Source organism: Polypterus senegalus, chromosome 18, assembly GCF_016835505.1.
Source record: "Polypterus senegalus isolate Bchr_013 chromosome 18, ASM1683550v1, whole genome shotgun sequence".
NCBI lineage: Eukaryota > Metazoa > Chordata > Cladistia > Polypteriformes > Polypteridae > Polypterus > Polypterus senegalus.
Genome location: NC_053171.1, coordinates 73636578 through 73662500, shown reverse-complemented (window position 1 = coordinate 73662500; position 25923 = coordinate 73636578). Strand labels below are relative to the sequence as shown.

At 38.2% G+C, this 25923-nt stretch overlaps 1 protein-coding gene across 1 annotated transcript in view; it reads right to left on the bottom strand.

Annotated features, from left to right (window-relative positions):
- The window catches only part of atxn3 (ataxin 3), a 34054-nt gene that overhangs the window by 5408 nt on the left and 2723 nt on the right, over window positions 1-25923 (bottom strand). The window contains exons 2-10 of the mRNA XM_039741436.1: window positions 24158-24322; window positions 21549-21593; window positions 17387-17472; window positions 15459-15525; window positions 11852-11939; window positions 11612-11747; window positions 10938-11110; window positions 8508-8634; window positions 7321-7394 (exon numbers count right to left, since the gene is read on the bottom strand). Coding sequence (XP_039597370.1) covers window positions 7321-7394; window positions 8508-8634; window positions 10938-11110; window positions 11612-11747; window positions 11852-11939; window positions 15459-15525; window positions 17387-17472; window positions 21549-21593; window positions 24158-24322 — 961 coding nt within the window. The remainder of the gene's footprint in view (window positions 1-7320; window positions 7395-8507; window positions 8635-10937; window positions 11111-11611; window positions 11748-11851; window positions 11940-15458; window positions 15526-17386; window positions 17473-21548; window positions 21594-24157; window positions 24323-25923) is intronic.

The window sequence follows — 25923 nt, the reverse complement described above, 5'->3', positions numbered from 1 at the left end:
ACCAGATTGTTGAATGGAATCTTGGAAAGTGAGAGGATGCCTGAGGAGTGGAGAAGAAATGTACTGTTGCCGATATCTAAGAATAAGGGGATGTGCAGGACTGTAGTAACTACAGGAGGATATAATTGATAAGCCACAGCATGAAGTTATGGGAAAGAGTGTGGCAGCCTTGTTAAGAAGTGAGGTGATGATTAGTGAGCAGCAGTAGGGTTTCATGCCAAGAAAGAGCATCACAGATGCAATGTTTGCTCTGAGGGTGTTGATGGAGAAGTATAGAGAAGGCCAGAAAGAGTTGCATTGCGTCTTTGTGGACCTGGAAAAAGCATATGACAGGGTGCCTCGAGAGGAGTTGTGGCATTGTATGAGAAAGTCGGGAGTGGCAGAGAAGTACGTAAGAGTTGTACAGGATATGTACGAGGGAAGTGAGACCATGGTGAGGTCTGCAGCAGGAGTGATAGATGCATTCAAGGTGGAGGTGGGATTAAAGCAGGGATCGGTTCTGAGCCCGTTCTTATTTGCAATTGTGATGGCCAGGTTAACAAACGAGATTAGACAGGAGTCCCCGTGGACTATGATCTTTGCTGATGACATTGTGATCTGTAGCGATAGGAGGGAGCAGGTTGAGGAGACCCTGGAGAGGTGGAGATATGCTCTGGAGAGGAGAGGAATGAAGGTCAGTAGGAATAATACAGAATACATGTGTGTAAATGAGAGAGAGGTCAGTGGAATGGTGAGGATGCAATGAATAGAGTTGGCGAAGGTGGAGGAGTTTAAATACTTGGAATCAACAGTACAGAGTAATGGGGAGTGTGGAAGATAGGTGAAAAAGAGAGTGTAGGCAGGGTGGAATGGGTGGAGAAGAGTGTCAGGAGTGATTTGTGACAGACGGATATTAGCAAGAGTGAAAGGGAAAGTCTACAGGATGGTAGTGAGACCAGCTATGTTATATGGGTTGGAGACGGTGGCACTGACCAGAAAGCAGGAGACAGAGCTTGAGGTAACAGAGTTAAAGATGCTAAGATTTGCATTGGGTGTGAAAAGGATGGATAGGATTCGAAATGAGTACATTAGGAGGTTAGCTTAACTTGGACGGTTGGGAGACAAAGTCAGAGAGGCGACATTCCATTGGTTTGGACATGTGCAGAGGAGAGATGCTGAGTATATTGGGTGAAGGATGCTAAGGATAGAGCTGCCAGGCAAGAGAAAAAGAGGAAGGCCTAAAAGAAAGTTTATGGATGTGGTGAGAGAGGATATACAGGTGATGGGTGTAACAGAGCAAGATGCAGAGGACAAAAAGATATTGAAGAAGATGATCCGCTGTGGCGACCCCCAACGGGAGCAGCCGAAAAAAGAAGAAGAATTACAATTTTAATCTCCTGATCCTTTAGCAGAAAACAATTACTGGCTTGAAATCATGACAGAATACATGATATCTTAATTGCTTCTGAACACTGGCCAGTCAGTGAGAGTACTGTGTCAATGAGTGCACTTACATGCATTTTAATAGCACCGTTATTCACAAAACCCCATTTTCTGAAATGTCATGTAAACCCTCAATCCAGTTAGAGAACCCAGGATTTTGGTCTCTAAGAAATCAGGTTAATTCATGTAGCATCCTCTGTGAATAACCTAGTTATCTGGCCATGTAAACTTTTAGCTGGGTTACAGTAAAGGATTTCATAGTCTGTGCATGTTCCATTACATTTGTTAATTTGGCACATGCTTTCAGCAGCCACGGGTAGGAAACGGTGAATGTTTTAGTAGTCACTTTATTTGTTCACCTTCCTGATATAATTTGTCTCAATATTTCAGAAATCACTAAATTTATGTTGATGAGCTGAATATACAGCATGCAATCTTGAGGGAGCAGTGGTGGGGGTATTGACATTAAAAGAACCCTACGTTAAGCAGTCCAATTACCTTTAAAAGTAATGAGAAAGCTAACACAAGCACTATTATTTCCCCAGAAGCACTGGGTGTAAGGCAAGAAGTAAGCGCGTTGGTACACTGCTACTTTGCCAGGCTTAAATGAAGCAGAAGACTGTGCTGTGTGTATTCCGGTAACAAAAACCTATTAATAAGGGTTCTTTTAGTTTTTATCCAGCAATCTGCTATAGATTTGTTGAAACAGTGTGATTGGGTGATACAGCAGGCAATGTTCATACCGCCAATCATTTGTGGCTCAGGTTAAAGATATAAAAAGCAGAGGGATGCAATTTACTTCACAGCACATGCTGGACTAAACATTTATAAAATACAGGAAAATGATGACACCTGGCTGACTTCTGGGCTTAGGATTTGATAGCAAATACTGGCAAGTCAAATATGCAGTTTTTCATACAAAAGAAGACAATGTAACACAAACATAACAGACCGCTTGTAACGCATTACAAGTAATTATATAACATGCTCAGTTAAATTTTTGTAAATAATAAGTGATATAACTAAGTTACTTCTAAAAGTGATGTTGCCAATACTGATTAGGAGACACAGGCTCCATGCTTATTTCAGACTCACAGCAACAGTAGAAGACATGTAATTTTTCTTTAATGCATGTTTATGATATTGGTATATATTTGCAATGGAAAACTCTATAAGAGTTGCGCATGTAAACAAGGTTTTTTTTTTTTAAAAAGAAACCAGGTGTCTGCTTTATACAGGTTCTTTGCCTTATCCTGGATTGGTATGTGCATGTAAACACATTCAATTTAAATCTCTTAAATCCTACTGTGAGGTTTCCTACAGGTCGGTGTCGCTTATATTTTTACTTTTGTCTACATGCATCACTTTCTGCATTTCCAAATGTTGGCCTAGCTTTAAAGAATATCCAGGTGTGTTTTCTACCTTCTCAGTATCTGCTATATCTACAGTTTTAGTTCATAAACGATACCGAACTCAGTATCATAACTATACAAGTGAAATAACATCTCCCCATTCACAAATTGCCTGTTGGATTTCACCGATGGCCTTGTGCTATTCGTACACCAGCCGGCCTAACTATTTAATTAGTAAGCACTGCAGCTACACAAGAATATTGTCAGAATTTAGTCTGAAACTTTATTCCACGCTCTGCAACATGTTCTTTAACAGCAAATAACTAAATAGTTATAACTAAATATAGTAAATACATATTGTAAATATCCAAGTGGTGCAATAAAACTATAATTGTGGACAATCAAAATGTCAAAACACATACACATTCTTAGTTGCCCAGGAACATTAATTATAGTAACAAAGTTCACATATACAGTGGTGTGAAAAACTATTTGCCCCCTACCTGATTTCTTATTCTTTTGCATGTTTGTCACACAAAATGTTTCTGATCATCAAACACATTTAACCATTAGTCATATATAACACAAGTAAACACAAAATGCAGTTTTTAAATGATGGTTTTATTATTTAGGGAGAAAAAAATCCAAACCTACATGGCCCTGTGTGAAAAAGTAATTGCCCCCTGAACCTAATAACTGGTTGGGCCACCCTTAGCAGCAATAACTGCAATCAAGCGTTTGCGATAACTTGCAATGAGTCTTTTACAGTGCTCTGGAGGAATTTTGGCCCACTCATCTTTGCAGAATTGTTGTAATTCAGCTTTATTTGAGGGTTTTCTAGCATGAACTGCCTTTTTAAGGTCATGCCATAGCATCTCAATTGGATTCAGGTCAGGACTTTGACTAGGCCACTCCAAAGTCTTCATTTTGTTTTTCTTCAGCCATTCACAGGTGGATTTGCTGGTGTGTTTTGGGTCATTGTCCTGTTGCAGCACCCAAGATCGCTTCAGCTTGAGTTGACGAACAGATGGCGGACATTCTCCTTCAGGATTTTTTGGTAGACAGTAGAATTCATGGTTCCATCTATCACAGCAAGCCTTCCAGGTCCTGAAGCAGCAAAACGACCCCAGACCATCACTCTACCACCACCATATTTTACTGTTGGTATGATGTTCTTTTTCTGAAATGCTGTGTTCCTTTTACGCCAGATGTAACGGGACATTTGCCTTCCAAAAAGTTCAACTTTTGTCTCATCAGTCCACAAGGTATTTTCCCAAAAGTCTTGGCAATCATTGAGATGTTTCTTAGCAAAATTGAGACAAGCCCTAATGTTCTTTTTGCTTAACAGTGGTTTGCGTCTTGGAAATCTGCCATGCAGGCCGTTTTTGCCCAGTCTCTTTCTTATGGTGGAGTCGTGAACACTGACCTTAACTGAGGCAAGTGAGGCCTGCAGTTCTTTAGATGTTGTCCTGGGGTCTTTTGTGACCTCTCGGATGAGTCGTCTCTGCGCTCTTGGGGTAATTTTGGTCAGCCGGCCACTCCTGGGAAGGTTCACCACTGTTCCATGTTTTTGCCATTTGTGGACAATGGCTCTCACTGTGGTTCGCTGGAGTCCCAAACCTTTAGAAATGGCTTTATAACCTTTACCAGACTGATAGATCTCAATTACTTCTGTTCTCATTTGTTCCTGAATTTCTTTGGATCTTGGCATGATGTCTAGCTTTTGAGGTGCTTTTGGTCTACTTCTCTGTGTCAGGCAGCTCCTATTTAAGTGATTTCTTGATTGAAACAGGTGTGGCAGTAATTAGGCCTGGGGGTGGCTACAGAAATTGAACTCGGGTGTGATACACCACAGTTAGGTTATTTTTTAACAAGGGGGCAATTACTTTTTCACACAGGACCATGTAGGTTTGGATTGTTTTTCTCCCTAAATAATAAAAACCATCATTTAAAAACTGCATTTTGTGTTTACTTGTGTTATATTTGACTAATGGTTAAATGTGTTTGATGATCAGAAACATTTTGTGTGACAAACATGCAAAAGAATAAGAAATCAGGAAGGGGGCAAATAGTTTTTCACGCCACTGTATTAAACATAGTTTATTATTTTATAAATTAGGGTCTTCAAACTAATACATGCACACATAATATTAACAGGAGTAAATTTTGATATTTTTATATATATATAAAACAGAAGTGAAGTAGTAATACTCGCTGATCATGGAAGCTGGAGCGTGGCAATGTGATGTTTAGCACATACAAATTACAATTTCACTCTACTCTGTGTGTGTGTGTGATCATAAGGACCCTATGATATCAAATTATTTTCTTGACGTTGTCCAACAGGTGGCACTATTACTGCAGGTTTCAGAATTCAAGCACTGCATGAGGCTTAAAGTTATCTTCACCACCCATTAACACAATTTTGTATGCTGAAACAAGCAGAAATTTGCACCTTGAATTCAAAATAAAGTACTACCTATTTCTTTGTAAATGTTATCACTGCTTAACAATGAAGAGTAGTAATCACCGCTACATTTAGAAAAAGAAGACATGACTGTAATTAGGGCTGTTTGATATAATGATATATATCGGATGACAATATGAAAACGTCTATCGCTGCACATTACGCTATCGTTTGTTTCGTGGTGTCGCAAAATAAACTGTTTATGGCAATATTTTTTTCATTGTTTTGATGGCCATCACGTGGATGCAGACACACTAGCATGGCTGATGAAGACGAGGCAACACCAGGTAGCTCCACACAGAAGGACCTTGTTCCTAAACGAGGGGCTACCTCAGTAGTATGGAGATGGTTTGGATTTGAAGAGTCTGACACGGACCAGAAAACGGTACTGTGCAAATTATGCTGCAGACCGATCGCTACCACAGACTCCAACACGACAAACCTCTTCTACCACCTCCGCAAAAAGCACGTGAGCGAGCATGCAGAGACTTTACAACTGAGAGGCAGGCCACGTAGGATATTACAGTTGTAAAGGTACTATTTAAAAGAGCATGTTAAAAGCTTGGAAGATTAATTGCTACCAAAACAATTTGCTTAAGGCATAATTTTCCCTGCAGCGTTTGCTGTCAGCGTTAATCTTGTTAAAATTACGTTTACGCCACAACTGCATTAACGGCAAATCTCCGTTAACGAGTTACCGCGGATCGCCCCGTGCTTGGGGCTGGACGACATCAACACGTTAGCGCCGTCCAGTCCCACGCACTGGGCGATCAGCTGTAACTCATTAACGGAGATTTGCCACACTACGATGTGCAAATTAACATTTTACTAGAATGTAGCCTAAAAAATATTATATTTAATATTATATATTTAATATATTTTTGTCGTAAGCCTTATTGCTGCTACAGTTTGAAGTACAATGTTTACATTTGGTTTTGACAGTTAATGTTAGACTTGTATTTATTTTGTTTAAAGGGTTTATTGGCCTTATATAGTTTAGTTGTTAGTGCTTTGATCCTATTTATATTTAATATATGTTGTGAGAGTTATTGCTGCTACAGTTCACATTTTGTTTATGTCAGGCATTTTATATAGCAGTATTTTATATTGGGCCTTTAGTAATTTGTTTTTGAAAAGTGTTTTATATTTGATACATTAATATTTTATGTTTACATTCTAAGTCAAACATTTGCTCAAATGTTCTAAATAAAAGAACAGAAATAATTACAAGTTGAGTACTTCTCATTTTTGATTTTTTTAATTTAAATGAAAAAAGGAGTGGTGATTATATAAACTATTCACTGAATACAAAGAAAATGTACTATATCGTGATATCGGGATATGAAATGAAATATCGGGATATAAGATTTTGGTCATATCGCACAGCCCTAACTGTAATAGGCCGATAGGTTATAGGCTCCTTAGTATCAAATGTTCAGGATTCACTGAAATTCTTCTGTGCATGTGTTAATCAACAGTTACATAATAACAAAGTGTAACTGGCAGTTAAAGTATTAGTTTAGAAACACTAAACACATTTGCCAGCATAACAGGGATGACAACATACCTTGTCAGCAATGCCCTGTTAACACACCATTACACAGTTTGGAAGCAGTCATTAAACAGAGGAACAAGCATGGAGAGTCTGTAACTATGCTGAGCAGAAAGGCTAAGTGCGGTTTCTGCACAACAGGCCCACAGGGCATGCCTTATCTGTTGAATATTTTAGCTGCCTGTATACTGGTTAGCCAGAATCTTCCTCTCATTAACTAATTTGCTTCTGATTGTAGTGAAAAATTGGCTTTCCTTTCATTTAAAAGAGGTTTATAAAGGCATTAAAAGGCTTATAGACTGCTGGAATAAGTCTACTCGGAAGCATTGAGTATGTGGACAAATCATGTATTTAAAGTATCTTTAATACATAAAAGAAAAATAAATATAATGCTTCTTTTGTCACTTATAGTACCAAAACAGTGCTCACAAAAACACAAAGGAAATCCATGCCATGTAACCCATCCATGTACATGTAATAATGTATGAATGGATTATAACCCAAAAAGGCTGCAAAAAACAAAATACCTGAACTGTCTCCTGTTGCGCTGGTACTTCTAGTGTCTTGGGACTCTATAGCTGTAGCTGGAGTTGGCTGTTGCCTGACAAATGTAAAAATGCAGGAAATTCAAGTTAACATGGTTTCCTTTGTAAAATTTTACTGTAAATTAGAAATGGCTACATGCAAATATTGCTTGATCAACACTGTGCATTTGATCCAGTCTGGGGAGGCAATGTTGGTTTCACTTCAGCTAGGCCTTTAAGAAGAATCCAGTCTAGGTTATTTAGGGAACAAGGATTCAGCTTTCATTAACACCTGTAAAACCCTACTTTACAAACGACGAGTTTCTTTTGGCAATTTATAAAACTGAGAACGGCTAAAAGTCAACAACAGTCTAGTTATGCTATTTTATTTTTGTTTTCTTTACTTGCAAGGCCAGTTAGGATTACATTAAATGATACCAACTGTTGAATCAAACTTGCTGGTTCAACAGCATGTGACATCATCACATCACCACTAATTCAATATGCCGACAAGTTCTAAAAAGTGCCCAAGCTTTGGATTCTTGAAATAAGATGATGACTTTGCTTCTGATCATACCTTTTGCTTTGTACTTTAATAATCTGATTCCTTTTGTTTAATTTTGGTATTTGACCCTTGCCTTTTAACGGACTACTCTTTCTGCTTGCCCTCCAAAGACTACACTTTCATTCTGTGCTGAATTTGACTTCAAAATTGTCTTCAAGTCACTGTCTTGGTCATTACAAAGTTTAGCAGTCACTGCTTAATTGTACCTGAACATTAATTAAGCAGAAATTGTTGCACAGTGGAAAGCATAACTGAACATCTTACTGAAATACCAACAAGGGATGGTGAAAACATTAATATGTCAATGGACAGTATTATTTCAGAATAGATTAACGAAAATATGCTTTTGGGCATCAATTCAACAATACCTCTGAGTTTTTTCAGCAACTAGTAACTCCATTTTGTGAATCTTGTTATGGTTTACATGAAATTGCTCTTTACCTTGTGAGCTCCTACTGGCTTTCCAAGAGATGTCCTGTGCTGAAAAGCTGAACTTATCAAATGGCAATAAAATGGACAATAATATAATGCCTAGCTTTTAAAAATTTAATGGAAACAATTAGGAATCTTGCCTTGCCAAGAACAGACCATAAAAAGAGAGACACACACAAATACATAAACTTACTTTTCAAAATATGCCTGCCGCCGTCGCCGTAATTCCTCTGCAGACAGTGATTCACTCTGGACAGACTTTGATGTGTTAGCAGTAATGTCTCCAATAGTGTCAGCAGAAGAGCCAGTAGTAGAGGACCCTAATGTTCAAATTAAACAGGAACAAAATTTGAAATAAGATACCCTGCTGAGGACTGCAAAAACAACAGTATAAGGGTTATTCAACTACAGAAAAACCTTGATTATCTGTCAGGGTTTGGGACTGAGGCCGTGACAGATAACAGTACAGCTACTTTAAAAATGATATACAGTAGATTAAATTTAGCGAATTATATTAACGAAATATAATATAGTATTAACAAAATTAATGCATATAATACTGTAATGACCAGCACACATACAGTATAAGCAAATACAAGTCAGAGCTACTGAAGTTTTTTGCATTTTACTTGGAGTCTATTGTTCCATAACAAACTGTGCCCTGTCTTATAATACGTTATCTGGGTTACAGAGCAAACCTCCAAAACAATAAAAGAAAGCTTTCCCACCAATCAGTTTATCTCCTGCCACTTATGCTCTCTTTTTTCTGTATATTGCAAACACTCCTGCTTATTGTCTCCTGACTCCCTACTCAAAACTTCTTTCTGTCGCAACTTCCTTTTTCTCCTAACTTTTCCTGTCACTCAATTCCTAAAACAGACATGTCAACCCCTCACAGAACAGGAGCACTTCACCCAGTTCTATCATTTTCAGCATTCATTCCGCCCTTTCTGCTCCCACACAGGGCATCACAAGCTGCCTGCACATCACAATAGATCAACAAAACATAACAGAATTTAAAAAGAAAATTATAAAACAGAAGAACGATAACATTAATACAGAATAATATTACTGTCAATGGTTTCCATTTTCAACAAGGTTTTCAATTTTGTCGGCATCACACTTTACATCACTCACTATAACATTCTCTCTACTCTATAAATTGAAGCAATAGTAGAAGAACCTTCTCCACTTCGTCAATGCTTAATACTTTCAATTTTTTCTGACAATTCCAACACCACACACATATGTTTATCAGCCCTAACAATGTACAGCAGATAAATTATACCAACAGAGAAAAGCTACAAAATTCTATTAAAACTGAAGGTACATAACTGACACTGTGATTTCAAAATGCAGTATGACATGTGGTGCTAGGGAAGAACACTACGCGTTAGCAAAATGGAGAGTTGTTCCAATGTGCAGTCCTCGCAGTGTATTGCATGGCAGTAGTATTACAGTAATAGCTCTGCAGTGATTAGTTTACAGCTACTCATTTCATATACTGCAATTTGCTACTCCTCCTCAAATCAAACGCCATTTGCAAACATTATCTGGTAGTTGAGTCATGGCAACTGGACTTCTTTCTTGTTAGGATGATACGTTTCACTGCTCATCCTAGCAGCTTCGTCAAACATACCTACCTAACAAGAAAGAAGTCCAGCTGCAATGACAACAAGATAATTTCACCTGGATGACTGAGAATCTTCACAGACGTTTGCAAACATGTTTTTACAGTAAGATTACTTCAGCATTAGTAGAGCAGTTCTGAATGTTTTACACCTACTACAAAGCATAAGCGTAAGTTTTATTTTTAATGCAGTGTATAATAGTTTTTGCACAAACCAAGAGATTTGAAAAGCTTTCTAAGGATGCTTCCAAGATAATGCCATTTTACTATGCAGCCTACTGAAACTGAATGGCTTGAAAAAAGACATTGTCACAGACACCTGCTTAACTGATGTCAGGGTCACAGCAATCCTTTGCACACGGCAGGTAACAGATTGGGACTGGGCGCAGCCCACTCTCACACACACACCCATACTCCAAATGGGGCCAATTCATATTCACCAGACCCCCCTTGGTGTTGGATATGTCAGAGGAAAACCCATTCAAATGCAATGGGGAATATGCTGGCTTCATACAGACATCATCTGAGCATGAGATCCATGGTGCATCACTGCTGTTTCTGATATGGATGTGAGCAACACTGGAACGCTGCAAGGTAGAGTTCTGTCTCCTTTTGTCTTCACTCTGTACACCTCAGACTATAACTATAACAGCAGGTCATATCACCTGCAGAAATTTTCAGATGATTCTGCACTTATTGGTTGTATTGATAAGGGAAAGTGAAACAGATTGTTTCTTGGTGCAGACAAAATTGATTACAATTTAACATCAGCAAAACCAAGGAACTGGTTATTAACTTTAGCCACACCAAAGAGTTTCTATGTACAGTATAGCAGAGGTGATGCATTCCTAAAGGTATTTGGTGGCCCACATTAATGACACGCTAGATTGGTCTCAGAACACAAATGAACTAGAGAAGAAAGGACAGAGCAGGCTCTTTTTGTCTTAGTAGACTTTGTTCTATAGTGAGTTTGTAAATTTTAGTAACACATACCCTGCATGCTTAGCTGAATGGCTCTGCGCAGATCAGCCTCTTCATCTTCTACCTCAATGTCCTTCTGACTGAGGGCAAGTGCTTTAGAAAGGTTTTCTTCATCTTCATCTATTGGACCTATTGGACCTCCCTCAAATGCTCTCCTGCCTTCCACTGTTCTATCGAGGGGACTTCTGGACAGAAAAAAACAAGTAGGCCACATTGGTTTAAAGTTGCACAGACATGAGCTATTCTGACATTGCATTAAAAAAAAAAAAACCTGAACAAAAACAAAGCGAAAGAAGTGGGAGAGTTCCAGTGTGATCCAATTAAGGGTCACAAAAAGCCTTGGTAGGAACAAGACATGGAAGAGACAAGCACTCAAACACATACACAGAGTTTAGACCATCCAGTTAATCTAACATTCACGTATATGGGAAGCTAAAGGGATACTGAAGAATCTGTAAAAATACAATACAGACATGGTGAAAATGTGGAAATGCAGTTATCATTTGGAATTAAAAATTGTACAGTGAAGTTGCAGTTTAAAAAAACAAAAAGTCATCATTCTGTTTTACTGAGCATGTGAACTAACACAATATAAAATGGACTCCACTCTATCTTTGACTTGCACTGCTAGTATGGATTTCCAGGAAATGTGAAATAAAGATGTGCTTCTAGTATCACTGCTTTACCTTTGCCTGGAAGCCAGCTGAGAAGCTTCCTCTCCAATCAAGCGAGGTCTTTGTCTCTGCTCCACCCGTATTATGCCTAAAATTTGGTCTGCCTCACAGTCAGGCAGTTCCCCTCTAATTACAAATATGGAGTAACCTAAGAAAAAAACAGATTAGTGTATCAGTACGCTATAGAAAAGCATACAGGTGGATGGCACCATAAATACCATTTGCAAACACTTAAGTCTAAGTTTTCTTTACCTTCCTGCTGCAGTTGTGCCAGGAATAGTGCAAGGTATGTATCAGAGATAAGTTCTGGACCCGTCAACAAAGAATTCAAGTTAAACCACTAAAAGGAAAAAAGTGAAAGATATACGCTAAATAAGCCTTTTTATTAAATAACAATAATTTACAGGAATGCATCAAAGAAAAAGGATGAGTTCACAAAAGAGTTCTTTAGAAAGAAGAGTCCCAACTACCTGCATGAGACATAGAGATTTATACAATGCTCTATCCACCTAAACATGCAAGCATCTAGCAGAGCTACAGTGGGACTTCAATGCAGAAGTTGCTGACAGTCACAATTACAATAGGCTCATATGTCCAGCAAGTAGGAAAATGGATTAGAAATAAATGAAAAGAAAAAGCAAAACCTTTTTTGTGTGCCAGTGAGAAAAAAAATATATAAGAATAAGAACACAAACATAAACCATGAGGAAGAACAAATGATTTGAGCATTGTCACACAAGTGCGCATGGGAGGCAGCTAAAGGGCTTGAGTGAAGACAGTCCTGAGGCATGCCGGGATGTGGCAGAGTGCACTGACTCTTTTTCTCACTACCCTGTAGACCATTCCTGGGAGACTCCACCTGGCTCTCTTGACATCACTTCCGGGACCGAACCAATGGAAACAGACCTTACCAGCTCCGGTCCCCCGATGTAACGTCCGGGCCTGATCCAATGAGTGATGAACACGTGCCCGATCCTTATGACCTCACTTCCTGTCTTCCCCTTTAAAAGTCTGCCCTTTTTCCCTTTTCCCTCAGTCTTGTCTTGGACTCGTTGTATGCACTTCAGTGCTGTATCTTTATAAAAAGAACACTTTTGCAGCCTGGAAACGAGATTATACAGGTGGCTGCCCCAAACCTTTCCTTGAGTATGTCTCAACTTTGTGACAGCATATAAAGGAAAAACTGTCACTAATTACACATGAGACTTCTGTGAGATCCCTATCATAAAAAGTTTAAACGCATTTTGAATCACAAAGCACACTGTGTTCCCTCTAGGATCTCAGAGAAACCTTGTATATTTGGCGAAAACATGGTGAAGGTGACATGCACAAGTCTTTTAATAAAGTAAAGACATCAAAGATTTGAATACTTTATTTTGATGTCTGTTATGCTAGTGTATTGTCCGAGATCTAAATAACATGCCTCAACGAACAGCTCTCAGTGGAACTAACTTATTTGTCCATGAAATGCTTCTAATTTTCTCAGTGCGTATCAATTTTGTAACAATGCAAACTGACTCAGATTCCTTCATTTTAAAAAAATGCAATGCTGAAAAAGACACAGGAGTGCTTCCTCTTTCTGAGAAGACAGAGGAAATACAAGATGAACACACAGGTACTCTTGAACTCAGAAAGTGTTCTGAGACCTCATTTACAGTGCATCCGGAAAGTATTCACAGCGCATCACTTTTTCCACATTTTGTTATGTTACGGCCTTATTCTAAAATGGATTAAATTCATTTTTTTCTCAGGAATTCTACACACAACACCCCATAATGACAACGTGAAAAAAGTTTACTTGAGATTTTTGCAAATTTATTAAAAATAAAAAAACTGAGAAAGCACATGTACATAAGTATTCACAGCCTTTGCCATGAAGCTCAAAATTGAGCTCAGGTGCATCCTGTTTCCCCGATCATCCTTGAGATGTTTCTGCAGCTTAATTGGAGTCCACCTGTGGTAAATTCAGTTGATTGGACATGATTTGGAAAGGCACACACCTGTCTATAGAAGGACCTACAGTTGACAGCTCATGTCAGAGCACAAACCAAGCATGAAGTCAAAGGAATTGTCTGTAGACCTCTGAGACAGAACTGTCTCGAGGCATAAATCTGGGGAAGGTTACAGAAAAATATCTGCTGCTTTGAAGGTCCCAATGAGCACAGTGGCCTCCATCATCCGTAAGTGGAAGAAGTTCGAAACCACCAGGACTCTTCCAAGAGCTGGCCGGCCATCTAAACTGAGAGATCGGGGAGAAGGGCCTTAGTCAGGGAGGTGACCAAGAACCCGATGGTCACTCTGTCTGAGCTCCAGAGGTCCTCTGTGGAGAGAGGAGAACCTTCCAGAAGGACAACCATCTCTGCAGCAATCCACCAATCAGGCCTGTATGGTAGAGTGGCCAGACGGAAGCCACTTCTTAGTAAAAGGCACGTGGCAACCCGCCTGGAGTTTGCCAAAAGGAACCTGAAGGACTCTCAGACCATGAGAAACAAAATTCTCTGGTCTGATGAGACAAAGATTGAACTCTTTGGTGTGAATGCCAGGTGTCACGTTTGAAGGAAACCAGGCACCGCTCATCACCAGGCCAATACCATCCCTACAGTGAAGCATGGTGGTGGCAGCATCATGCTGTGGGGATGTTTTTCAGCGGCAGGAACTGGGAGACTAGTCAGGATAAAGGGAAAAGATGACTGCAGCAATGTACAGAGACATCCTGGATGAAAACCTGCTCCAGAGCGCTCTTGACCTCAGACTGGGACGACGGTTCATCTTTCAGCAGGACAACGACCCTAAGCACACAGCCAAGATATCAAAGGAGTGGCTTCAGGACAATGTGAATGTCCTTGAGTGGCCCAGCCAGAGCCCAGACTTGATTCCGACTGAACATCTCTGGAGAGATCTTAAAATGGCTGTACACCAACACTTCCCATCCAACCTGATGGAGTTTGAGAAGTGCTGCAAAGAGGAATGGGCGAAACTGGCCAAGGATAGGTGTGCCAAGCTTGTGGTTTCATATTCAAAAAGACTCGAGGCTGTAATTGCTGCCAAAGGTGCATCGACAAAGTAATGAGCAAAGGCTGTGAATACTTATGTATAGTACATGTGATTTCTCAGTTTTTTTACTTTTAATAAATTTGCAAAAACCTCAAGTTAACTTTTTTCACGTTGTCATTATGGGGTGTTGTGTGTAGAATTCTGAGAAAAAAATAAATTTAATCAGTTTGGAATTAGGCTGTAACATAACAAAATGTGGAAAAAGTGATGCGCTGTGAATACTTTCCGGATGCACTGTATAAAGCTTAGGCATACAAAAAAAAAGTGTCTCAAAATGCACATTCGTAACTTCCCACAAAAATGACAGCATGTATATAAATAAATAAATAAATAAAAAGCGAAGGTCTGCATATTTATAGATAGAACTCCATGAAGGTAGAAAATTAATCACCTATCTTAAAACAGTCTTTTATTCCTGAGCTTTCAACAACTATCAGGTATCATCATCAGAGTATAATGATTAGACATACAGGAGACAAAGCAAATGAGGAAGGGGGTTGGGGTGTATTTGTATGTTCATCTTTTTAAGCCTGCATATGATGGGCTCATGTCCAAATATCTGTAAATGTTTTTTTCATTTGATAGTCACAACTCAGCCAGCTCTCTGGCACTCTTAGTATTTGCCTTGAATCTCACTTGAAGTGTGTTCCATTTAAACATGTGCCCTGTTAAATAGCACTGTTGAATTGCTTGATGCAATTATTTAAAGCAATTTAAGACACAATTCCACACTGTTTCTAACTAATAGTCTCAGCAAGTTATCTTGATTACTTCTGCAAACCTCTTACAAAAAATCAGTAGTTACCTGCCGTCCTAGTTTCCGTACTGTAAACCAGTGCTCCTTGTAGTTGCATATAAACGCCTTTTCATTTCTGCAAAATAAATGGATATGGTATTTTGTAACTATATTTAAAAAAATCCTTTTATGCAAGGCTGAAACATTAAGAATCACTACCAGTGTCATTAAATTCCCCATAATAAGCATAAGAAATGAAAAAGTAGATTTTACAGGAGCAGCTATTTTACCTGCTATGGACTTCGATTTGATTTTAGAAGACACCCAGGTTTACTTCACTGCAATCTAGTTACTTGCTATCACACAGGTCAATTTATTCAAAAGCTGACACTCCCAACAAAAATCAAATGGGCCATTAAAGGAGTCATACAAGGGACATATTTAGAGTGATGAGACTTTCTATTTTTTGTCATTCTGAGAAATGCCAGTGACAGTTTATAAAAATTATTTAATATACAATTTAATTCACCCTTTGTCACCACTAATATGCACACCCCATGCTGCAATTTAAATACAGCTCAGCTTTTCCACACAAATCTACAACCTTTTGTTTTACTCAGTTAGCTTTGATAATATAGCAAAATACATTCTGATCTGCAATAGAATAAAAAAAAACTTTATTTAATCCAAATACAATCAAACACAAATATTGCACATTTGAATTGGTAACCTATTGTCTGAAATTTAATATGTGAAACACAGTAATTTTTTCCCTACCTGTGGACATTTCTCTGAGTAACCAACTATCATTCTCTGACCTCCAAAGACAATTTCCTCTTGTGGATTAATAAAGTGTACCAAATACCAAATCAGTATGCTAATCACATAAAGATTTGAGCAAAGTCTGAACACAAAAATTTAATAGTAAATAGAAAAATGAGTTCACAACTTTGTATGTCGTAGCAACAACCATTGAGAGAACAAGTCAGGAAATTCTGAAACTATAGAACGACAAATTAATAAGTAAATAAAAATTAAGACCAGTAATGTATCTGCGGAGGGCAGAGAGTAACATCAACTACACAGTTGAGAATGCAAGAAACAAACTTACCTGTAATCCAGGTTAAAAAAAAATAAGGTGAGCAAAATCAATTTATTTGGGTGCTTTTGACACTTAGTGCGGCCAACGGAATTTTAAATACATACAAACCATAGGTTTCCTGCCCCCACATCCATCAGGAACAGACAGGGCCTGAACAACAGCGAATGATGAAGTCACTCTATTTTGGAAAATGGAATGACGGCAGAAAAGACTGAGAAACTAGACAGCTCCCCTCATGTATGATGGGTGAGTGATGACAATATAAGATATCCTGTGATTGTGCACATTTGATTGTATTGCAACAGTTATGTGGTGCACACAGAGGTACTCTGATACAGGTGTCCAAAGAACATCACTAACGTGTCTTAGCCACTTTCAACTAATCAATCAAACACATCCCTGAGTGCTATTTACATAAGTAGAGCCCAAGGTTAGTGGGTTTTTTTTCCCCGGTGAAGTGAGCACTGAACTTGCACTGTTTTTCTTAAGTAATCTCCCCAGTATTTAAGAATCAATCATTTTCTTCAAAAAATAAATACTTTGAGTTATTTGTTTAATTAGGTTCTGTATTGCTAGTTTTAGTACTTCACATTTTAAGTAGCATTTATGCAGAACTATAGAACACTCTAAAGGCTTTCTAGCAACACTGTATGTTTCAAAACCTACAGTGACTTCCAATTACAAACACGTAACTGCATAAGTTGTGCAACTCATGACTGGACTGCTGCTCACCACTGTGTTTCTAAATTTCCTCACATTGTCAGATTTTGCATTCTGCTAAAGTGTCCTGTAATCACACATTAATATAACAATCTAAGCCCAAACTAATTTCATGCGATGAATACTGTCTGGGTTTGCTTACATAGGATTGTTAATTAAAATAAAAGGTCTTTACACTGGATCAGCCATCTGCTTCTGATACTCGGGGCTGTTGAAAAGAATCAACTCCAAGCCCCACACGCCCAAAGCCTTACTGATAACCTGTGAAGAGAAAATAAATGAAGAAAGCTGCAATGGACATAAAGAAACTTTTGCTTACTATTGTTTTTAAATACTGACATAAATAAAGGTACACAAATGTTAAAAAATGTAAGAGATGCTAAGTGGTTCAAGATTTGAAAAGAAAATTTGAAATAGGAAAATATCAAGTACTGCCGGCAATAGGGCCATCCCCAGATTCTGCCACTGTCTGTAATTTAGCACAAGAAACGCAGAACCTTTATGGTGGAAAATGCTCACACGGCATTCCAGACATCCCACACATGCATAACAGTTTTATATCCAAATACTGAAAGAAGCGTCGGTGTATAAATTCAATCTGACATTTTCATAAAAAAAATGAAGAGACAGCCATTGATGTTTGGTGGACATATGCACTAACCTCATATAAGATGCTTCTCTTTGAAAGAAATAAATAAAAAAAAAAAACAACAAAATGTGTACCAAAGCAAGACACATGATATATATATATACCTATATACACACACACACATATACAGTACACACGTGGACAAAATTGTCACAGAAATAACTTTAATCTGACAAAAGTAATAATAAATAAAAATTCGATGAAATTTAACTAATAAAAGTCAGATATTGCTTTTCAACCATGCTTCAACAGAATTAATAAAAAAAAAAAAAACTCATGAAACAGGCCTGGACAAAAATGATGGTACCCCTAGAAAAGACTGAAAATAATGTGACCAAAGGGACATGTTAATCCAAGGTGTGTCCACTAATTAGCATCACAGGTGTCTACAATCTTGTAATCAGTCAGTGGACCTATATATAGGGCTCCAGGTAGTCACTGTGTTGTTTGGTGACATGGTGTGTACCACACTCAACATGGACCAGAGGAAGCGAAGGAAAGAGTTGTCTCAGGAGATTAGAAAGAAAATTATAGACAAGCATGTCAAAGGTAAAGGCTATAAGACCATCTCGAAGCAGCTTGATGTTCCTGTGACTACAGTTGCACATATTATTCAGAAATTTAAGATCCATGGGACTGTAGCCAACCTCCCTGGACGTGGCCGCAGGAGGAAAATTGATGACAAATCAAAGAGACGGATAATACGAATGGTAACAAAAGAGCCCAGAAAAACTTCTAAAGAGATCCAAGGTGAACTTCAAGCTCAAGGAACATCAGTGTCAGATCACACCATCCGTCGTTGTTTGAGCCAAAGTGGACTTCATGGGAGACGACCAAGGAGGACACCATTGTTGAAAACAAATCATAAAAAAGCCAGACTGGAATTTGCCAAACTACATGTGGACAAGCCACAAAGATTCTGGGAGAATGTCCTATGGACAGATGAGACAAAATTGAACTTTTTGCCAAGGCACATCAGCTCTATGTTCACAGACGGAAAAATGAAGCATATCAAGAAAAGAACACTGTCCCTTCTGTGAAACATGGAGGAGGCTCTGTTATGTTCTGGGGCTGCTTTGCTGCATCTGGCACAGGGTGTCTTGAATCTGTGCAGGGTACAATGAAATCTCAAGACTATCAAGGGATTCTAGAGAGAAATGTGCTGGCCAGTGTCAGAAAGCTTGGTCTCAGTCGCAGGTCATGGGTCTTGCAACAGGACAATGACCCAAAACACACAGCTAAAACACCCAAGAATGGCTAAGAGGAAAACATTGGACTATTCTAAAGTGGCCTTCTATGAGCCCTGACCTCAATCCTATTGAGCATCTTTGGAAAGAGCTGAAACATGCCGTCTGGAAAAGGCACCCTTCAAACCTGAGACAACTGGAGCAGTTTGCTCATGAGGAGTGGGCCAAAATACCTGCTGAGAAGTGCAGAAGTCTCATTGACAGTTACAGGAATCGTTTGATTGCAGTGATTGCCTCAAAAGGTTGTGCAACAAAATATTAAGTTAGGGGTACCATCATTTTTGTCCAGGCCTGTTTCATGAGTTTATTTTTTTAAATAATTCTGTTGAAGCATGGTTGAAAATCAATGTCTGACTTTCATTGGTTAAATTTCATAGAATTTTTATTTATTATTACTTTTGTCAGATTAAATATTATTATATTTAATAAATATTATTGTTATACATATATATATACATATATATACATTTATACATATATATACATATATATATATATATTTATACATATATACATATATATATATACATTTATATATATATATATATATATATATATATATATATATATATATATATATATATATACATACATGCACACATACATACACATATAATAATTTATTCTACTTTCAATAAAAAAAGATAGCAGTGGTATGTCTTTCATTTCCTAGGAACATCTGAGTACTGGGGTGTTTTCCGAACAAAGATTTTTAGTGAAGCATTATTTAGTTGTATGAAATTAAATCAAATGTGAAAAACTGACTGTGCAAAAACTTGGGTACCCTTGCAATTTCGCCGATTTAAACGCATGCAACTAGCTCCTTGAGCCTTGAACTTCATAGACAGGTGTGTCCAATCATGACAAAAGGTATTTAAGCTGGTCAATTGCAAGTTGTGCTTCCCTTTGACTCTCCACTGAAGAGTGACAGCATGGGATTCTCAAAGCAACTCTCAAAAGATCTGAAAACAAAGATTGTTCAGTCTCCTTGTTTACGGGAAGGCTACACAAAAGCTATCAGTTTCAACTGTAAGGAATGGAATCAGAAAATGGAAGGCTACAGGCACAGTTGCTGTTAAACCCAAGTCTGGCAGGCCAAGAAAAATACAGGAGTGGCATATGCCCAGGATTGTGAGAATGGCTACAGACAACCCACAGATCACCTCCAAAGACCTGCAAGAACATCTTACTGCAGATGGTGTATCTGGACATTGTTCTACAATTCAGCACAATTAGCACAAAGAACATCTGTATGGCAGGGTGATGAGAAAGAAGCCCTTTCTGCACTCACGCTACAAACAGAGTTGCTTGTCGTGTGGAAATTCTCATTTAGACAAGCCACATTCATTTTTTGAACAAAGTGCTTTGTACTGATGAGACAAAAATTTAGTTATTTGTTCATAACAAAAAGTGCTTTGCATGGTGGAAGAAAAACACCTGCTACCTACTGTCAAATTTGGTGGAGGTTCTATCATGCTGTGGGGGGCTGTGTGGCTAGTTCAAGGACTGGGGCCCTTGTTAAAGTCGAGGATCGGATGAATTCAAACCAATATCAAAAAATTCTTCAGGATAATGTTCAAGCATCAGTCACAAAGTTGAAGTTACGCATGGGTTGGATATCCCAACAAGACAATGACCCAAAACACAGTTTGAAATCTATAAAGGGATTTGTGAAGAGGGAGAAGTACAATGTTCTAGAATGGCCGTCACAATCCCCTGACTTGAATATCATTGAAAATCAATGGGATGATTTGAAACAGGCTGTCCATGCTCATGCTCGGCAGCCATCAAATTTAACTGAACTAGAGACATTTTGTATGGAAGAATGGTCAAAAATACCTCCATCCAGAATCCAGACACTCATCAAAGGCTGTAGGAGGCGTCTAGAGGCTGTTATATTTGTAATAGGAGGCTCAACTGAGTATTGATGTAACATCTCTGTTAGGGTGCCCAAATTTATGCACCTGTCTAATTATGTTATGATGCATATTGCATATTTTCTGTTAATCCAAAAAACTTAATGTCACTGCTGAAATACTACTGTCTCCATAAGGAATGAAGTTGCTACTTTGAAAGCTCAGCCAATGATAAACAAAAATCCAAAGAATTAAGAGGGGTTCCCAAACATTTTCATATGACTGTACATATTTAGTTTTGCCAACTGCATATACTGCACTGTATTCTTTGTGGATGCAGTACAACAGAACCACAACTTAGCAGGGAACCACTTAAACTATTAATGTGAAATTGTTAGATGTTGGATTATTTAAAAAATATTCAATTTAGGGCTTAAAATAATATTGTCACAATTAATTGTGCAACATTACCTTCAGTGTTTGCTTTTTTTTAATTTATGGTGTATTGTTAATTTTTGATAGAATAATTTTATTTCAAGTTAACAAAGTCCACATTTAGCCCTATTGTGAAATTTAAAAATTTACCTGAATAGAGAAGAAACCACTGTCATCCATGTTTCCGGACGGTTGCTAAAAAACAAGTAAAAAATAAATTCAACTGTTAAGAGCAGGGAAGTGAAAACACGCAAAAAAACTAAAGCCTCCACCCTACAGTATTTCCTTTACAGCACAGTCTGACATTTGCTCATTCCCAAACAGTAGATGCTCTAAAATTCAGTGAAGATGTTAAGAACAATGACATAATTAATATGTTTTGCATTTTCATCCATGTTTGATTATTTAAATATACTCTAAAATAGATTTTTAAAGATTCGGTGTAGTGTTGGATTAGCATGAATACTTACCAAACCCACTTAACTCTACACCTACTTGATGAAATCATCTTCATCTGGTTAAGTGCCCAGTACAACCTAGAACTGATGGGTTCATAACTCAAAAGTATGTAACTTATAGAGAGTTGGATTGATATTAAACTTTTCACAGCTCAGTACCAATACTAAAACGATATCAAAGCAAGTAATAGTTAACCATAAGCCACCCCCTTGGGGCTCTATGTTTCTGCCTCCCAGCTCACATGCACCTGCACCACCCGGCTCTGCTTCGCTCCTCTCTCTTGGTGTTAGAGGCAATGTAACTGGTACACCACTCCTCTTGGATCTTTGAGCATGTTTATAAGGAGAAGCAGGGTCATTCTCCTTGGAGTTTCCAAAGAAGTGACATTCACATATTCTAACAGGGGTGGGAGTTTAGTGTTCTTCTCAGATATTTGAGCATTAAAATATGCAGTTGAAGAAGTCAGGGTAGTCATAGGATGCAACCTTGGCCACATGTCAGGATGTGAAATGTCTGCTCTGCTAGGCATGTGTAAGTGTTATTATGGTGAAGTGGAAGTACTGAGGAGCAACAACAGCTGAACCATAAACTGGTAAACCATGCAAACTTGCAGAGCAGGGCTGCTGAGTACTGAAGTGCATAGCACATAAAAATCATCTCTCTTCTGTTACATTACTCAAACCAGGCTGCCTCTTGAAACTGTGAATCGGGAGCATAATGAAAGGAGTTTCAGTGCCCAAGGCTGTGATCTTTATGTGCAATGCAAAGAGCCCACTGGATTTTGGAGAACTTGAAATGTGTTGTCTGGGGTGATGGACCATGCTTCACAATCTGGCTGGCTGATGGATAAATCTGGGTTTTGTGGATGGTAAAAGGATGCTACTTTCTGCACTGCACAGTGCCTACTGTAAAGTTTGGTTAATGCTACAGCATAAAAAGAGACACTTTAGACAACTGTGCATTTCCAACTTTTTGTCACAAGTTTGGGGAAGGCCCTTCCCTATTATAACATGACTGTGCCCCTGTGCACAGAGCCAGGTAACAAAAATACATGGAGGAACTTGAGTGGCCTGCACAAAGCCTGGACCTCAACCGTACTGAACACCTTTGGAATGAGTTGGAACGTTGAGATACCCTTTTGACTAAATGGGCACAGATTCTCACAGACACACACCAATATGTTGTACAAACCTTATACATATCTTGTTACGTGGGGGAAGACTACTCCATATTATGGCCTGTGGTTTTAGAATGGGATGACCAACAAGCTCACATACTGTAGGTGTGATGGACAGGTGTCCACAAACTTTTGGCCATATAGTGTATCTCTGCTCCTGAAAGCTTTACAATGTATATGTCTTACTCAAGGGTCTTAATGAAGTATTAAGAATGAAAATATCCAGAAAGGCTTAGAAGTGATCATGAATTGAAATGAATAAATGAAATGAAATTATCTCCATCCTGCACATCGAGCTTCTTGACTGTGAGGTAATAACATACAGTTACTGCATAACAGGGAATATAGTAAAAGATTTTTTCATTACGATAAACATCCTTGTATTACTTGGAAAATCAGTGAAATATATCTAAACCAGTATACAGTACATTTAAAATGTCTGAACTAAATCAAACTTGATTCGCCATATTCTTCATAATTACGTAATCAAAGGTGATCCCCACAAGTCCATGAAAAAATACTCATTTGTTCAGAATTTTAGCACTTTTGAAAACATATCTGAAAAGATTAATAACTTACAAGAAAACTAACACACTATGACAACAAGAGTCTTATTTAATTAGCTGTCTAAATTAGAGAAAGACTACAATGTAGTGTTATTTGGGAAGTGAATCTTGCCTAGCACCCAGTGGTCTAAGGAAAGGCTTGGAATCCCCCATTATCCCAAACTGAAATAACTTGGAGCTGAATATATCAGGATGGGGAGCTCACCTTGTAATGTTCTTTGGTTAGGGTGGGTTTTGAATGTGGAGCTTACTGGAATGCATTCATGTTTTTGTTTTTTTTTTTAGTTGTGTTTTGTTCTAATTTTTTGCTTCCAAATAACATAAATTAAATTTTAAAAAGTCTAATTTATAGCATCAGTGTTTTTAAAAATTAAAAAATATCAAAGGAAACAACATTTCAGTGTAGGATTTGTTTCTCCATATAAGAAAAGAACTGGTCAAGCAAGCACTTTCAAGGCACGCTGTAATGAACTATGTAGTAGCTAGCAAAAAGAAACGTACCACTGCATAAAGACCCCAGCATGGAAAAACAGCCATGGAAAACAATAAAAGATCACCTGTAAAAATGTCCTGTACTCCTCACTTGTCACGCCCCCCTCTGCCATTCTTATTCTTTCTTCTTCATCAAGCTGCTGTGCAATTGCAGACAGCTCAACAGGGCTGAAGTACTCTCCCTGAAGGAGGTTATTGAGGCAGTGCTGGGCACAAAGAGAGCCTTCTTGCTGGAAAAAGAAAACAACAAAAAAACAAAATGACAAAACTGATCTCAAAAAATACCTGTGCTACAGGGATGATAACCTCCTCATTTTGTATTCAAATCACCTGCCTTATGTTTTGGAGAGTGCGTCATTCATTCACGATCCTGATAGTAAGTGTCTAATTGTCTACTTGACTGTCCACACATTAAACATATACAAACTACTATCTGTTCTGACTTGCAAGTCACAGTGTCATTATGGTCATGTGTACAGAATAAACTCAAATTCTGATTTCTATGTGCTGACTAACAAGAAACATGTCACAATTCTGACCTTGAAACATCTGTCTTCCTTACCTCAAATATATGTACTCATTAGAACAATTTTGACTTAAACAGGTCAGTGACCACAGCAGTGCTCATCAGTCAATCAACAGGGATACTCACAGCTAATGCGTATTAACTGTGGCTACACAATTTCAACACATACCCTTAAATTGGACAGCCACAACTCTGACTTTTTAGGATTTGACCATGAAATCTGAGAATTTGAATTTTTGGAAATTAAGAAGTGCATTTAAGACTGAAGCCAGGAAGCACTTCTTTACACAGTGAATTATGAGACTCTGGAACAAATTAGTGAAGCATGAGTTGAAGGAGAAATCTTGACAACCTTTAAGAAGCATCTGGATGAGTTACTGGGTCAGCTACACTAGGAGCTAAACAAACAAGCAACAAATGGAATGAATCATCCCCTCTTGTTTGTCAAATTTATGTGCTTATGTAAATATTTTCCTACAGTACTAAAAGGCTATTATGTTTTTCAGAACATTTTCCCATTCATGCATGGCACATACAACAAAAGCTAAAACACTAAGGTAGGGTATCCAACTCTGATTCTGGATGACAACTGTGGCTGCAGGTTTTGATTCTAACCATTTTTTTTAATATTAGTGACCAGCTTTTGCTGCTAATTAACTTTTGCCATTATTTTAATTGCTTTGCAGTTCCCTTGTTGTTGATTTCTTCTAAATGAGTAGTCAAACAACGAGATGCAAAACGAGCCAACACCATGACCAGCTAACCGATATCAGAAAATAAAGAAAGGTGGAGGTCTTGGTAATGTTCATCTGCCTGGCTCAGTTGTAGTGTACCGCACTAGCAGCAAATCAAGACCAGACAACATAGTCCAGTACTAAGACCGGATGATCCTCAGGTCTAAGTACTGCGTCAGTGAACAGTGGATTAAGATCAGTCTCAAGTTTAGCTAATCTGCAGGAAGTCTCATTTTGGCCTTGTGTTGTTCCTTGGTTTGCTACCTCATTGGCCATTAACAACATCATGCCCACAATTAACATCTTGCCATCTCTCCATTAACAATTTGCTGCTGATTATTCTTCTCAGTTTGAAAGGACAAAGCACAAGGAAAAAGTATGTCCTTATGTAGACTTAATAAAAAAAACCATTGCAATTGTTAAGCTACAGCAGATCAAAATTACTGTTGCTATCACTGTTTGTAAGTGTTATTCACTTTCAGCATAGGAAAGAGCCCTGAAATCATTCCCTATATGGAATGGAAAGACTTAAGGTAAGTGTTTGTAGAAGCTACCATTAGAGTGACTTGGG